The sequence below is a fragment of the Myxocyprinus asiaticus genome, chromosome 3 (assembly GCF_019703515.2).
Source record: "Myxocyprinus asiaticus isolate MX2 ecotype Aquarium Trade chromosome 3, UBuf_Myxa_2, whole genome shotgun sequence".
Classification (NCBI taxonomy): domain Eukaryota; kingdom Metazoa; phylum Chordata; class Actinopteri; order Cypriniformes; family Catostomidae; genus Myxocyprinus; species Myxocyprinus asiaticus.
Window position 1 is genome coordinate 51,655,636 of NC_059346.1, and position 16,394 is coordinate 51,672,029.

Here is a 16,394-nt window from a genome sequence, read left to right on the forward strand (position 1 = left end):
ATTTATTGCTTCGCCATGGCAACACCATTTGATATATCAAAATATGTTATTTAGCATCTTCAATGTCTTGGCATAATGTTGTCTAAATGTGGGGACAGTCTCATGAATCACCTAGGAGGAGTATTTAAAAGTTCAGAGACTGCAATATTAAAAAATCCAAAATGACGACTTCCTGTTTGGTGGACCTAATGACTATAATTATAAAAGTTTGGTGACTGTAGGTGAAAATGGGGGTGCTACAGAGGCCGTCTTACACGCCCATTTTCAAGGGGCACTACAGAGCCACCCGTACACGCCCGTGTGTGAACAACGTAAATTGGTTAGTGAGTAGTTACCTTAAAATATGACAATGCTGTAATATAATAATGTAATAATGTAGTTTTACAGTAAAATGTTGTACAAATCATTTATTTAAGCTGTAAAAAGAATGATTTTCCCATATAATTAACGGTAAAAATTTATATTATGTTTAACAAGAGAGTACATGTACTTTTACGGTAAATGATTGTTAAAATTACGGTAAAAAACAATTGTCAGGCATTCCCAGAATTCTCTGCGTGACCCATTACATTTCATTATATTTTATTGGAATAGTTATGCTTCTTCTTATTTTAAATATCAGTTATGTACTTTGGAGTGTTCTGTGTTATATTTGATGTAGTTTATTTAATGTTTATTGTTTTATTTTAATTTCACATGTGTTACCCTGATGGTGTTAATTGTTTGTGTGAGTGACACTGAGCACTGTCTCAATTGGCCATTGCTCCTGGAAGGGCTACTATTGATGAACTTCAGGTCATCATGTGCGCTTCTGGAATTACTACGGTGAATAACAGTACATTATAAAGTAAAAAGCAGATTTTTACAGTTCAGAAGGTTAATATATGAAGTTTATCATTAAATAATATAAACGATGATACTGCACCGTAAAATATACAGGCATCAAAATTACATCCCAGCAGAAAAGGGCTGTTATTTTTATTTTTGTGCATGTAAATTACATCAGTTTTAAACTGTAAAATGTACAGGTTGTTCTGTAAAGTTGTTTACATTTTACTGTATTTTTTATATAATTATTATGGCAACCACAGCTGCCAGTTTTTTTTTTTTTTGTTTTTTTTTTGTAAAAACAACTGGATTTATTTTATTTTTTTTTACAGTTTTACTGTGTTATTTGTGTTTCTGTCCCCAAATTATACATTTATTTATGGGTATGAATCAACACAAGAACAGACTGCACCCTTGACAATGCTTGCTCTCTACGGCCATATCCATGCATAACAAGGAGCCTACTGTGTGTTTTGTGTGAATCAGCAAGCACATTGTCCCTGCCTTTTCAGGAACAGTATGAACTTCAGTTAGAGAGACATGGTTACATAATGCCCAGATTATTATCAGGAGAGAAACATTGCACAAAACCGCATCATATGTGTGAAAGATTCCATTTAAGTCTTAAAATTTTATTTACCATCTTCATTACAGATCAACTCTACTTGTCATTTACATTTTCCAAAATAAAACAGACATGGAAAGTTTGTTTGTCAAGACAAACTTTGACTGTTGGCTTGACAAAACCTTGCCTGGAAGTTTACAACATTTTGAAGTATGAATAAGCATCAAATTAGGCGATTTGAAGATGGATTTGAGGTTTGAGGAATATAGGCCTAGCTAGCTGGTTGTTAAGGTGTTCTGTGTGGTTGCTAGGTGGTTGGTAGGGTTATTTGGCTGATTTCCAAGTTTGATGGATGTAGCTTAAACACTCTAGGAGTCAGAATGGGGTTCTGAAAATTGCTTTGTCAAGCCAACATAATCACATTTCAGTACCCAGGCATCTCTGACAGGGAACAGACCCTACCATGTTAGATAAACTGAACATTCACAAAGTGCATTTGAATAAAAAGTGTCTCAACAAAGAAAAAAAATCTGAAATGTAATGCTTTGGACCATATAGGCTACTGTGTATTTACATACATTAATGCAAATGTTTTTGTGCAGGTCAATATTTGTCTCTTTGCAGCATGTGGGCTCACCAGACTTGGTCAGTACATCAGCATCTATGTTTTTGGAGAGCCTCTGCTTTCTTGTGGAGCGGTGGATGGAACTTCAGGTTTTCTGGCTGGAGAAGAGGGCACAGGTGGTGGAGAAGAACGACTGGAGCCTCGGCTACGAGACGGAGAGGGGGCTGGTGGGCTCTGGCTGTGTCCCTTCCTCCGGCGGCGGTGTGCCGGGGGAGATTTAGTAGGAGTACGAGGGTATCTGCGAGAGATGCGTGCTGGTGGCTCGTCGGATCGAGGAGGCATGGAGCTGCTGTAGATTGGAGGGCTGCTGCCATTAGAGGTGCACCTTTCACATGCTGATGTTGGATCACCAGTTGGAGAATCCTGAAGATGTCAAGTGGTGATATATAATGATACTGTACTCATTTAAATTGTAAATTACATTACAGGATGTAATTGTTATGTATGCTGATTTTCAATTACCCTAAAGTAGGGTCTACTTTTTTTTTTTTTTTTTTCATTTTGTAAACATTTTTTCCGATTTTTTTCTTTTTGATTTTGTGGTGAAATATGACCCAGACATTTCTTCGTAAGATTCACCCTTTCATTGCAAACTGAATTTGGATCTAGTATCAGTGTACTAGGGCTGCACAATTAATAAGATAAAATAAAAAAGGGATGCTGTGATTAACTAATCATAAAAAGTTTTTACAGCGTTACATTTAGGTCTACTCCTGTTACATTATAAGTTTCTATTACAATAGATGCACTGTAACCAATCACAAGCTGCCTTTAGAAGAGCATGTTTCACATGTTGATGTTGGCTCACCAGTAAGAGAATCCTAAGGTTGTAAAGTGCATGCATTTACAGTCTGCACATGCCTACAAGCTTTCATTCTAATCATGCACTTTTGTGTTGTCAAGACTTCTGGTTATTCTTATAATGCAAAAAAATGCCCCCAAATCTCCTAACCTATTCTATATTAGAATATGTGGTGAATACATGAATACTAATATAAAATACAAAGAAATCCTTGTTTCTGAAGCACTCTGTCCAAGATGGTTCAACTTTTGCTCTCTGAATCACAGACAGCTCTGTTTAGGTAATGGACAATTTATCTCTTTGAATGTCTATTTTTAAACTTGGATGTGCTGAGAGAGTGAGCTAAATAATGATATCATAATACAGGTACCTTTTCTTTTAGGATGTAGAGTGATACAGGATTTCTACGCTCATGATCAGTCATTATTGGGATGACATCATCTAGATATATAAATGAACAACAACACATTATAATGCATACATATGGTATAACATGTCAATGAAAAGTCCTCTGGGCAAAACTTTGATGGCAGATCCATATGAAATGAATAATTTTTCATATCGGGTTCTGGAGGTGCAGTATGCTGTTTAAAGTCAATATAAAATGGCATTTGCATTGGGGGGTGGTGGTGCACCAATGCGTGCACCAATGAATCATTTACAGTACAACCAGAAACATATATTATGAGAGTAAAGAGGGTCAATTTAGATTTCATGTTGACTTTAAATTGCCCAAGGAACCCAAATTCTCAAAAAATTGGGATCCATTGATATAAGGGAAGTAAACATGTTTGCCCAGTGGATGATTACTTTCATGAAAGTTGGGCAATAATGGTCTTGAAAAAACAGAAGAATTAATTGATTACATACCCTCTGGCTTAACGTCATGATATATGATGTGGTGGTTTTGTGGAATGGATCTTGGTAACATAGTTTTTGACCTCTTCTTTTTTGATCTGCTAATGAAAGTATTTTTCAATATCATATTTATTCATACCAATATTTCTGTTAACATAAAGGAATAGTTCCCATACAAATGAAAATTTTCATTATTTACCCACCCTCATGTTGTTCCAAACCTGTATGCTGTTTTTATTTCTAAAAATTTAGGTTGTTATTATATTGATAATCTTTCCGAAGTGTACATTGCATTGCACCAGGTTTGACGTCACCTCTCACCTCAGAATCAAATGTGGTACTCCAGTCTGAATATGCATAAAGGACAATTTGATAGCTGCCACGGAGGGGTAGATTTTCAGTGAATAACGACTTTCAGTATGTTCTTCATAAAAAGAAATCACATTCAGGAGACTTAAATATAAAGTCATATGAGTCAACTACTTTTATGGTTTCATTATGGCCCTTTTTGTAGCTTGTGAGATGTGGTCACCAGGGATGTGCCCAAAGCCGAATACCTTATATGGAAAGGCACAAATAATGACTTCAAAATGAATAACAAATTCTACAGAATAATAGAAAAAATAATCGTTAGACTGATTATCCAACAACAAGAATAAGGATAGAGCGATATTTTAAATAAACATCTAAAATGACAACGCAATGTCCATTAAGCCCGTTAAGCCAATATGACTAAAGTATAAACTTTACAAGCACACTGTGTTTAAAAATTTCAAGTTTCAAGCTTATATCAGATGGCCTTGTACGTTTAAGGTGCGCAGCTCAGAAACAAATATTCATTAGACATATTATCAAACAAACACAAGGTTTAAGCGATGTTTTAAACAACTTCTGTGAAGTTAATATGACTAAAGTGTAAACTTTGTTAATGAAAATGTGCACGGTGTGATCTCAAAAATCTCACGATCCTTCACAATTAATTTAAATAACATCAAAATCATGATATAGTCATATGTAATTAATAAACCACAAAAGGCTGTAATTAAATGAAATTAATATCCTACACGTATGCTTCAGAGTGAACGACTCGTTGTTCTGTGTGCAAAAAAAATAAGAATGAACAATAATAATAGTAATAATAATAATTATTAATAATAATAATTAAAGAAAAAATATTTTATGAATTATACAAGTCATATTTGTTTATGTAAACAATAAATAGAATAGAGAAACATTTAAAAATGGGCTTTTAATTTAGTTTAAGCCCCGCCCACATCCGGTTATATCCGAATACAGATACAGATAATTTTGCCACTGCAACATATGCAAATACAGATAATGATTCTGTGTAATGTGTTTTGGTGAACTACTCTTTAAGTAAGAAAGAAAAAGGAATGAGAGGACAAAAAGAGGTTCTTACTTTTTTGATGGCTTCCAGCAAGCACACACAGTTACAAGAGTGATGAGGAGAAAGATGCCCACTGTAGACAGTATAATATAAAGGGAACTTCTTTCTGGAAACAAGAGTATTTTTTCAGTCATTTTGATTCTTAGGAAACAATGAACCAAAAAAACAAAACAAAAAACAAAACAAAACAAAAAAACAGCAAAGTTGATTAAAAGACATTGAATGTGCAATACAGTTCTTTAATTAATGATTCATTAAATGTTCCTCATTCTTACTGTAAACTGTTAGTTTGACTGGCAGGCTTTTCATGCTACCAAGAGGGTTCTCCACCATGCAACTGTAGACGTCATCATCAACCATCTGAACGCGTGTGATGTTCAAGACCTTCTGATCAGCGGACAGGAGCAGGCGAGTCTCATTTAGTAATGGCTTGCCACCTTTTGTCCAGCTGTAGGTGGTCTTGGTGCCTGTGTCGTGAGTGCAGTTGAGCATGAAATGCTCTGTCAGTTCCAGAACAGAGGAGGTGACCATGTGAACATATGGCTTTGAGATAGGCTCTGCAAAGTATTGATCAGGATGAATCAGATTATTAATGGTATCAGTGGAGTTTGCATCACAATATGAATTTTTATGAATATATGCATTATAGCATGACACTACACCTGTGGTTACTCTGCTAGAACTGACTTACATCCACTAAAAATCCCCTTGAGACCAATTATTACAAAAGTTATTGCAAAAATGAATCAGAAAAGAAGTCAACTCTGAGAGAAGGTCTAGTATAATTTGTTTGTAGTCCTCCTTGGTTTTGTAATCTAATGCAATACACAAACAATATAAGGTCAAAAGTCTATGGACACCCCCTTCAAATTAATGGGTTTGGCTATTCCAGTAGTTTCTGTTTCTGAGTTCTTTTCTGAGCAATTTGTGTGCTTCAAGCACTGAGTCAACAGTTTGGGTGTGGGTCCTTTCCTTAATGCCTTGATTTTGAAATTAAATGTTCAACAAGCACATATGGATGTGGTGTTTGGGGGTCCCCATAATTTTGGTCATAGTGTACATTTTTAATTTGTGGCTTAGGTTTCAAAATACTTTTTGGGACCACTGTACATCTCAAAATACCATATTATTTGATACCATCACTGTACCATGGTAGTTCGTCATAAGGAGACATTACCGTTTTGTAAGGATAGTAATACATAATCTCCAAACACATTGTTTTATCATTTCCCCATTATGATTTTGCAATTTCTGGTTTTCTCCAAACCTTTCGCCTGTTGAAAAACCCTAGGATCTTACCATCAACCGTCAGCTCTATGCTGCCCTCTCCAGTGAAGGTGTCATCGGTGATGGAGATCTCCACTTCATAGGTGCCCTCATCAGACAGCCTGAGGTTATGGAGCAGCAGTGTGCCATTTTCAAACACAAGGATACGGTCTCTGTATTCTGGCCGCAGGTTACCGATGATCTCTGTGCCGATAGACTGGACCACTGTAATGGGTTTGTCCCTCTTCAGCTGCCATTTGATGACAGGAGGATCCAGACTGGTACTTGAATATCGGACAGAGAGCAGAGCTTCTCCACCCACTGACCCTCTGATTACAGTCTCCAAACTGGTGATGTTCACCCCCAGAACACATCCTGTGAAACATCAACAATCTTCGAAGGTAAAACAATTGATTTATAAGACTGAAGGCATATTACGGGTTCTAAACAGGTTAAAAACTCCTTAAAATCTGCCGCCCACAACTTTTCACACTCAAATTTAAAAGCTCACCATATACACATACCGTGGACTAACTGCACAAAATTGGTCATATATATCAGAAACCCCCCCAAATTAAAAAAGAATTATTACATACAATATTATTTATTATTCATAAATAATATTGTATGTGTTTATAATCTTATGATAAACAAAGTTTTTTTTTTGTCCTAACTTTGGAAGCATGTAATTCTGCTTCTGTTCACTCTGTCTCACTTTGAAAAGTCTTATTTCATTCCACTAGATGGCAGTAAGTACTAAAAAAAAATTTTTTTCTCTACTACATTCCATCACAATATGCAAATCTGAAATGTAGGTGGCGCTCTAATGCATTTTAGCCCTCACTGATGTGCTCGTCTATAGACATTCAGTGAAATTTTCAGTTCATGCATCTCCCCTTTGTTTCATCGAATATCTTGGCCTCTGAGTGGACTAGAAGCTTAATCTAGGTGTCATTAGAAAGCTGAGATCCTCACCTTTGTGATTTTGATTTTATTATCAGTAGTCGAACACATATTTTTCTGATGATTTGTGTAGCATTCTTTTCCTGGTGGATGGCATATTTTGTTCTGGACATCTAAGATACTGTATAACATTGGATTATTCACACAAGCAAGCTCACAGACAAGTAAAAAGGCAGATAAAGTTTTTAGCTATTTGAGGCTTACATCAGCAGTGATCGGTGCATAAAAGAGATGTTTGTTAGTGCAAAACATACACACCCACTCTCTCTCTCTCTCTCTCTCTCTCACGCACGCACGCACGTACGCACGCACGCACGCACACACACACACACTTAACAATACTTTTTTTTACATTTGTCAAATAAAACGAATACATCAGCCACAATGCTAAACATACACACTCAGAAATGAAGGGTTGAGACGATATTACACTTACAATGCAGAACACGCACACACACACACACACACACACACACACACACACACACACACACACACACACACACACATGTTGGTACAGCTATCCTTATGAGGACTCTCCACAGACATTATGATTTTTATACTGTCGAAACTATAGATTCTATCCCCTAACCCTAACCCTCACAAAAAATGTTCTGCATTTTTACATTTTCAATAAAACTTCGTTTAGTATGTTTTTTAAGCGATTTGAATTATTGGGACACTAGAAATGTCCTCATAAACCACATTTATAGCATAATACCCTTGTAATTACTAGTTTGTAACCTAAAAAATGTCCTCGTAACCCCCCCACACAATCATATTTCACTCTGTGATTCTTTTGAAAATCTTTTGAACTATAGTATTAGGACAACAAAATAAACTGAACAGTAACATTCCTGAGAATGAGAGCTTTCACTTGATATATGACTGTCCATTTAGGGGCTATTTGAAAGACTTTTATATTCATATAAATATTTCCACCACATGACCTACTGTATATTGGGGCGCTAATGTGCGACGCAAATGTTTTGAGGCCTTATTTTGTTATTTTATTTAACGTGAATGCAGATGTAGTTACCTCTGAAAATTTCACATTCTAAGCTTTCAAATGATACCTTATATGCCTGACTTATGTAAACGAGGACTTTAACATTTTAAGCGTAAACTTTTTGCACAATATAGCACCCCCCTTTTGGACCAAAAAAATAAATTTTTGATTTGTTCTTGTCTTTAAAAAAAGCAAAAAATAAATGTGGCACTTACAATGGAAGTCAATGGGGCAAAACCGTTTCAAAAGTATAGCCACAAGACATAACATGATTTTTGTGTGATAAAATTGCTCACTAACATTTTCTGTGTAAAGATTTTACAACTTTTCTGTTTTTAAACTCTCCAAAAATTGGCCCCATTCACATCCATTGTAAGTGCCTCACTATAACTTCCATTTTATTTATTTTTTTAAAAAACAAGGCAGGATGAGTTTTTTCTGGTAATCAACAATATGGCTCAAATGCTGTCGATTAAGCTTAATTGTATTGAATCCAGAATATTCCTTAAATATTATTTTGTAAGTCTGATCTAAGAAACATAACTTTAGTAACGTTTTGACTGGTAGTGTACCTAAACTGTTTTTGACTGCCAATCAGTGTCGGTTGTTTTTAGCGTTACCCTTATAATTTAGTTTCCCCCACTCAAAGGAAAGACTGCACTTAACTTGTCTGTGTAAATTAGATGTTTCATTTGAAAAGGTCTCTCTCTGCATTCTCTGATTTCACTGTAATCTATTGCATAAAAAAGCCATAGTAATACTTGTTAGATCCAATTGCCAGGGCAGTACTGAAACCTACAGTACATACCAGACAATTTGCATATCCCAAAACACCCTTCTTCAAAAAAATTTTTTTTTCTAGACAGCTCCTTTTAGGTATTGATGACTCAGATCACACTGTAAGCATGTTAATAGGAGAAACAGAGAAGTAACACTCCAATCAATCACTTTTTAGATTCTTGTCATTGGCTGTTAACTGTTTGGCTGATTTACAGAGATTGTGTTTTTTTTTTGCATTCAAAATCTACTGACGGCCTGGGCCCTGAATAGATAACAAACAACTTTAGTTTAGTTTAGTTTTCTTTCTTTCTTTTCTTTCTTTCTTTTTTTTTTAAGAATATTTGAGTTAATATTAAATAAAATAACTGATAATTTTTTTTTTTTATCCCCTTTTCTCCCAATTTGGAGTGCCCAATTCTCACTACTTAGTAGGTCCTCGTGGTGGTGCAGTTACTCACCTCAATCCGGGTGGTGGAGGACAATTCTCAGTTGCCTCCGCTTCTGAGACCGTCAATCCGCGTATCTTATCATGTGGCTCGTTTTGCATGACACCGCGGAGACTCACAGCATTTGGAGGCTCATGCTATTCTTCGCGATCCATGCACAACTTACCACGCGCCCCATTGGGAGCGAGAACCACTAATCATGACAACGAGGAGGTTACCCCATGTGACTCTACCCTCCCTAGCAACCGGGCCAATTTGGTTGCTTAGGAGACCTGGCTGGAGTCACTCAGCACACCCTGGATTCGAACTCACAACTCCAGGGGTGGTAGTCAGCGTCAGTACTCGCTGAGCTACCCAGGCCCCCCAAAATAACTGATAATTAAATTGTATCAGTTCTGTGCACATTTCATTTGCTGTTATTAATATGTATTATGTATTATTATTTAATGGCATTGACCAAAAAAACAAAAACAAAACATTTTGGTTGACCACTTCACAATTTTGTATCTGTAAGGATTTTATAAGAGAAGTGAGTAATCAATATCTCAGAATGAGCTTAAATAATGTAATGTAATCAAATGCAATGTAATGCAGTAGAGATTCCTTATCCATTTATCTGATAACTAACAGACCAAAGGCACTGGAGCAAGCCTGTTGGAAACAGCCCATCTCCCTGGTAACAGCTTACAGTGCGAAAGGCCTGCCAGAGATGAGCACACAAAAGCTTGTATTGTTTAGCCCAATTTCATCCCTAGCAGCCCATGAAAAGGACCCACAGAGCAACAAACAATCAGTATGATTAGATGAAAAGCGACAAACAGGGCTCCTGATGACAACATCGGCCAATTGTACAACACAAAACAGCTTCCAAAGTAGTCATGATGCAGAGGATGTTACTAGGTTTTCATTATGCTGTAAACAGCAATATGAAGTCCTTCTAGTAACTCTTCGTCTTAGTGCTGTTACTGTATCTCCTCTCTGCTGAATGCATCCAGCAAGGCACTAAACTAGTAATACTAGACCTTTTATTGAGACAATTCAAAGCACAATATAACATCATAGGTCTTATCAAACTTGCTGGATTAAAATAATCACAGTCTAATAACATTTGGATATTCAAAATATGTTTGTATGTGGTATATCTGATATTTTAGATACATGAAGATAATGTAATATCTAGGCCTAAGTAACCATATTTACAAAGTCAACACCCCCAAAATATTTGGACACTTAAGCCACACTTAAAAATGTATGAATGTTATTGCCTTAGATTTAAACATATTTTTTTTTAAAACCCAGTAGTCTCTGCAAGCAAATGATGCTAGAACTGATCTCAGAACTAACTTTATGTGTCTGATTCATTTTTGCAATGACTTCTAACCAACTGGTGTCAAAGTAATTTTTATTGATTGTATGAAGTCAGTTCCCCTCAAGTTCACACAGATGTCTTATAGTAGCAGAGAAACCACAGGTGTAGTTCATTACATTGACTATGGACATGTTCTACTAATGTTTTACATTCAGAAAGTTTCCAAATACTTTTTGTATTTCTTTGTATGTCGCTTTGATATTTTGTTACTTACTGCAATGACATTCGTACATTTTCTGTGTGGCTTAATTGTCCCAATAAGTGTTGGGGCCAATGTAAATAAAAGATGAAGGAATTACACATGGATTTAAACTTATAAGTAATAATAATAAAAAAATATAACATATAAAATATACAAATATATAATGTTTTATTATAATATATCATATTAAATATACTGTATAGATAATATACTGTATATAAAATGTTTATATATATATATAAATCTCATAAAAAACACATTTTACTGTTATTTTCTTCTGTCTATTAATTACAAAAGCCCCAAAAGCTTGACATACGCTTTGACATGTATACAATGACACTGAAATCCATGAATGGCATGAGACATTTCATTCAAAACATACAATAAATAAGCTCTCCAAATGTTTCTACAGTATAACCTCCAGCCACTCCCACCCCATTGCTCTTCTTCAAAGCCAACAATGCAGTGCTGTCATAACATAAAAAGTTAGGCTTGTCCCTCTTACCTGAGTGAATCATAACTGCAAAGATTAAGAGCAGTGGTGCTGTAATAGCAGCTGTTGACCAAGAGAAAGCCCATTTTTCTGCCTTCATCTTGAGTCTAACTTTCGCAGTCTTCCCCAAACAATTAGCATGATTTTCTCACTCTGAGCACGTCCTCCAACTCAGTACTGCCATTCCTCGCGAGGCTGGGCTATGCCATGGCTGCTGGCACACACACACATCAAACACACACAAACAAGCACAGGCATGCACTCACACATACACACATGTAGGGTTGGGGAGTAACGGAATATATGCAACAGGTTTACATATTTAAAATGCTAAATATTAGTAGCTGTATTCCACTACATTTACAATTTAAATCGTTGGTAATCAGAATACAGTTACATTCAAAAAGTATTTTGATTACTGAAGAGATTACTTTGCCTTTTGTTGTAATTTTTTTTATTTAAAATTTAGTCCTTTCAGATTGAAAACATTTATACATATAAATGATGCGATCCAAAGTGCATTTGAACAGTGGTGAAACACTTTCTTATGATTTTATTTTATTTTTTCATTTATCAAAAGTGAAAAGATGGATATGACGTCATTGGAGAACTTTCCCTTGGGAGCTTAATAGAGGAGCTACATCATGTTTCTACAGCTTAACAAAAACAGAAACACTTTGACAGATGAAACATAAATCCAATAAATACATAATTACATGACTTGTCAATGTTTTTTATATGGTTAGGGTATGTTTACAGGAAATGCTAACCAATGTAGCCTTTAACAGCGTATAGAAAGCTACAAATAATAGATTTTCTGCCTCATTCTATGAACAGAATCCACATACAATCAGAAAAAGATGTTGCTGTGTACACTCTGTGGGGTTTTGAAGTTTGGAGCAGCAAAAAATAGTTAACCTTGTGTAAATTGTCATGTGAACATTTAGCTTTATGCTAAGCTAAAATGCCATTTCTTGCTTTTACATGCATCTGTTACCAGGTGCGATTGTCTTTATAATAAATTATATGAAGAAAATTCACGTTAGAGCATACTTTTGTTATATTATATTAAAATGTTATATTAGGGCAAAGGTGTACTGCAAAAATTTTATACTTCATGAGAATTTAAATATTGTTTTCCTGTAAAAATATCTAAAAATCCTAAAAACAAGATAAATTTACTTGAGTAGCAAAACTGCATAAGATATTTAGGCTTTTTTCAGACAGTGTATTTTTACAGTGAGGTATATTTTCTTACTTTGTTTACTTGTTTATAGTCAAAACAAGTGAAAAAAAATCTACCAGTGCTGAAGAAGTAATCCAAAGTATTTAGATTACGTTACTGACCTTGAGTAATCTAACAGAATACATTACAAATTACATTTTACAGCATGTATTCTGTAATCTGTAGTGGAACACATTTCAAAAGTAATCTTCCCAACCCTGCACGCATGCATGTGTACACACATTCACACAATAAATGCACCATGATGGCATGTTTCAAGTCACTGAATGGGTCTGTGTGTGTAAGGGATGGTGGTGATATGTGTGTGGGGTGGATTGTTGTTTGCTGTAGCCTCACAGCCTGACTGTGTATTGCATTTCATAAATAAATGCTCCTTTGACTAATTAATGCAGTCTCCAATAAATAGATTGGTAACACTTTACATTAATGTATTCTTTGTTAAGTGTTTGCAAAGGGGTTCATTAATAACTAACACTTAATAAAATTTTAAATTGCATTAATATGCAGTTAACAACATGAATAACTAAATACTAAATACAAAATAAACTTATTCATACTTTCATATGAATCAAAATCATAAAATGCCATAATTCATGATTTACGTCACAATTCAGCATATATAGACTTTTATAGTGAGATAAAAATAAGTGATTGTCATTTTGCTACATCCTGGTTTGTGTTTATATCAATGTTGTCAGTTTCCTTGTCATGTTGATGTCAAAGGAATGATGCTACTGTGAGTGGTGTCCTAACTTACCTAGTCCTAGTTACCTAAAGTCCTCTGAAAAAACACTTTTCAGGTCTTTATGCTCATTTACAGCATATAATAAATCCTCATGACCATTAAACCATACTGAACTTTATGTACATAGGTTTCTTATGTTGGCAGCTCCTTAATAGGTTCTTCATATGTGTCCACTTTACATTAAGGTCAATTTTCATACTAATGTTGAATAAGTGTTATTAAGCATTCATGGCATGTGGGGTAAAATAGCTCACTACTGTAGATATTTCATGAAAGTCACCCTTTTTATACATGTTGTTATAAAAGCATATCAATAATTTGTAATATATTTGTACCTGAATTATTAGTCATTAATAAACCCCTTTGTAGACCCTAAACTGCACTCTGTAATTTTTTATTCATGACGCACGATCATTCAAACCCAGAAGTGTTCAGTTACCAGTGCCATTGTAGAAATGTACTTCTCACATTCAGCCATGATGAGTGTAATCCATGAGTGAAGGTGTGTAATTTCAGGACACTAATTCAGAACAAAGGGATAGTTCACCCAAAAATTTAAATTCTCTCATCATTTACTCACCTTCATGCCATCCCAGATGTGTATGTCTTTCTTTCTTCTGCAGAACACAAACAAAGATTTTTAGAAATAGATCTGAGAAACAGATTAATATTTAAGTCCTTTTTTACTATGAATTCTCCTCCCTGCCCAGTAGGTGGCGACATGCACAAAGAATGTGAATCGCGAATAACAAAAGAAGAAGAATGTGAAAGTGAAAGTGGAGATTTATAGTAAAAAATAAATAAAAAAAGGATTTAAAGATTGATCTGTTTCTCACCCACACCTATCATATCTCTTCTGAAAGATATGGATTTAACCACTGGAGTCATTTGGATTACTTTTATGCTGCATTTATGTGATTTTTCGACCTTCAAAGTTTTGGTCTCCGTTCACTTGCATTGTATGGACCTACAGAACTGAAATATTCTTCTTAAAATCTTCGTTTGTGTTCTGCAGAAGAAAGAAAGTCATACATATCTGGGATGGCATAAGGGTAAATAAATAAATGTAGAGTAAATAATGAGAGAATTTTCATTTTTGGGTGAACTATCCCTTTATTCTGAATTAGTGTCCTGATATTACACACTTTCACTCCTACTTTAAGCAAGTAGTTTTCAGCTGGTCATGTGATCATAACATGGCAGACCCAACGAGGGAACCCTCTCTATGTAGAATAAATCTGCTTTTAAAAGGTTACTGATATGACTGGAATAACCTTAAACATATGTTTCAAAATGACTGTTCATTCTTTAAGGAGTACAACATATTTTATTGGTGAAAAACAATTACTGAGTGCACCTTTAGCAAAGCGAATATTAATGTAAAGTGTTGCCAAAGTGTTCTTATGCGTTATAAAGCAACATGGATAATTATGCAACAATTATCATATTTATTACATAAATATGAAAAATAACAATAACAAGGTAACAGTATTGTAATACTGTAAATATTAATATGGCAGTGATATAATTTAGTTCCTTATCATATACGTAATGTAGTTTAGATAAGCATGGATGATATTGCCAGTAGCAATCTCTTTTATTAAAAATAACATGGTGCTGAGCCCTGACACCTACTGAATATTCTTGTTGTTTCAGGAACACCCCTCTGTCTGTGGGGGAGGGCAAGCAATAACAATACGCTCTGAGCAGAAATTCCTATTTATGCTGATTTAGGTCCTGACCTCCCAAAGAAAAGAGATCATGAGACATTTTAAGAGAAGCAGAAAGCAGATTTGAGAATACTGTGTACATATACATATTTGACAAATAGAATGGATTTTTTTTTTTTTTTTTTGTCAACATCAAGATGTTAGATTACTTTTATAAGCCTATAATGTCTATATTTTAGGTGCTGTAACTGGTCTCCACTTTTTACCATCTTTAATCACCTTTTTGCAATTCACATCTCCTGCTGTGCAGTGGGCAACAAATTATTGTTTTAAAAATGTCCCCTGTGGAGCCGGGCCTGATTTTATATGCCGTGTCACACTTTAGGACATGTCATGCCAACTGATCAAATGTAGGTAGTCCAGAAAGGTTTTGCTCTCTATTCAGAATGTTTACTTTATGTTTTGGAATGAGTGGAAGAATTCAGTTCTGACAACAGGTTTTAGGCTGTACAATAAAACTCAGAAATACAAGGAAGAACAGTTGAAGGTGAACATTACAAGTCACCTGAAATGTAATTTAAAATGTCTTTTTATTTAAATGTCATTGTTTTGTTATTTATTAACAATGCCAACACATTATTTGCTTAACTTTATTTAATTGTATTTATTTTAAACACTTAAAAAAATGTGTATGAGTTTACAGTAAATTCCTGGCTACTAGTTGCATGACATTCACAGTATATTTTACAGTAGCATTTCTACATTTTATTACAATTAAAATTCAACTGTAAACTGTGACCAAGAAATTACTATAATGTAGCAGTGCTTTGTTGTAGAATCACAGATCATCTATATTTTTGTTATCTACAGTGATTGTTAGTTGTCACCATCGTTGAGTTTTGTATGCTGATTGTTGATTTTTTGCATGCATGGTTGACAATTCATGATAAAATTTCAGGAGTGATGAAACCAAACCATATTATAGCCTAAATTAGCAAACATCCGTTCCTCATTGTTCATTTAAAATGACACTTTTTCTTTACATTCAAATGCATTATATGGAGTACTTTATACATGATGGTCCGACATAAAGTCAACCACTAAATTGGCAAATTTTCT

The 16,394-nt window shown here is 34.8% G+C and overlaps 1 protein-coding gene across 2 annotated transcripts; it reads right to left on the reverse strand.

The window, feature by feature from the left end:
• Positions 1 to 415: 415 nt before the first annotated feature.
• Positions 416 to 11,798, reverse strand: hepacamb (hepatic and glial cell adhesion molecule b). Of its 2 annotated transcripts, none has more exons than XM_051674036.1 (7): positions 11,627 to 11,798; positions 6,386 to 6,727; positions 5,362 to 5,643; positions 5,099 to 5,192; positions 3,691 to 3,776; positions 3,191 to 3,261; positions 416 to 2,381 (listed from the first exon to the last, which is right to left on the reverse strand). In XM_051674036.1, the coding sequence occupies exons 1-7, from the start codon at positions 11,712 to 11,714 to the stop codon at positions 2,055 to 2,057; spliced, it is 1,290 nt and encodes a 429-aa protein (XP_051529996.1). In that variant the 5' UTR covers positions 11,715 to 11,798; the 3' UTR covers positions 416 to 2,054. The 2 variants fall into 2 exon arrangements, with proteins under 2 accessions (XP_051529996.1, XP_051529986.1); XM_051674026.1 differs by having other exon boundaries at positions 3,691 to 3,779.
• Between the last annotated feature and the right edge of the window lie 4,596 nt (positions 11,799 to 16,394).

What these genes read in the sequence shown, in the direction of transcription:
- hepacamb (XM_051674026.1), bottom strand. Translation starts at nt 11,714, where the DNA reads ATGAAGGCAGAAAAATGGGCTTTCTCTTGGTCAACAGCTGCTATTACA. An exon ending in AGTCAAACTAACAGTTTACA is followed by an intron (nt 5,193 to 5,361) that starts GTAAGAATGAGG and finishes TCTTGTTTCCAG; the next exon opens with AAAGAAGTTCCCTTTATATT. An exon ending in TCATGACGTTAAGCCAGAGG is followed by an intron (nt 3,262 to 3,690) that starts GTATGTAATCAA and finishes TTATATATCTAG; the next exon opens with ATGATGTCATCCCAATAATG.